We start from the raw sequence: 732 nt of genomic DNA on the forward strand, positions 1-732 counted from the left end.
CCCCCCCCCGGCTCCCCGCCGTCGCCGCTGAGCCCCCCGCGCTGCCAATCGCCCTCCTCGGGCGCCGAGCTGGGCAGGGCCGCGGCCTCGCGGCTGCGCGCCCCGCGCAGGGCGGTGCAGAGCCCCATGCAGGAGCGCCTCAAGTACGCCAACAGCGAAGGTGAGGGCGATCTGAGCCAGGGACGGGGCTTCTGGCACACACGGATCCTCCTGCAGGGCTCCAGGCTGGGAGTGCTGCTGGGCAGGACAGGAGCTGGCAGTGCTGGGTGTGAGGTGCCCAGGGGTCAAGGATGGCCACAGGACCGGGGCAGGGATTGCCCCCTCTGCTGGGCACACCTCCAGTGCTGTGTGCAGGTCTGAGCTCCTCACTCCAAAAAGGACATTGAGGGGCTGGAATTTGGCCAGAGAAGGGAATGGGGCTGGAGCACCAGGAATTAAAGTAAAAGATTTAACCTCTAAATGAGACCCCCCCACCCCATATTTGTAGATTAGACTCCTGTACATACTTAACCTGCTGGAGCTTGATGGCAATGTCCAGGGAGCTGCAGTTGTGCAATCTGGAGAAGAGCAGGCTCGGAGGAGACCTTACTGCTCTCTACAGCTCCTGACAGGAGGGTGCAGCTGGGTGGGGTTGGTCTCTTCTGCCGTGTCCCAAGTGAAAGGACGAGAGGGAATGCCTCAAGTTGCACCAGGGGAGGTCCAGGCTAGGTTTTAGAAGCAATTGTTTCCCTA

The 732-nt window shown here is 61.9% G+C and overlaps 1 protein-coding gene across 1 annotated transcript in view; it reads left to right on the top strand.

Annotated features, from left to right (window-relative positions):
- LOC102045098 (SLAIN motif-containing protein-like) overlaps nucleotides 1-732 on the top strand; it is a 19,547-nt gene that overhangs the window by 16,381 nt on the left and 2,434 nt on the right. The window contains exon 6 of the mRNA XM_031063436.1: nucleotides 5-160. Coding sequence (XP_030919296.1) covers nucleotides 5-160 — 156 coding nt within the window. The remainder of the gene's footprint in view (nucleotides 1-4; nucleotides 161-732) is intronic.

This window comes from Geospiza fortis, unplaced genomic scaffold (assembly GCF_000277835.1).
Source record: "Geospiza fortis unplaced genomic scaffold, GeoFor_1.0 scaffold412, whole genome shotgun sequence".
NCBI classification, from domain to species: domain Eukaryota; kingdom Metazoa; phylum Chordata; class Aves; order Passeriformes; family Thraupidae; genus Geospiza; species Geospiza fortis.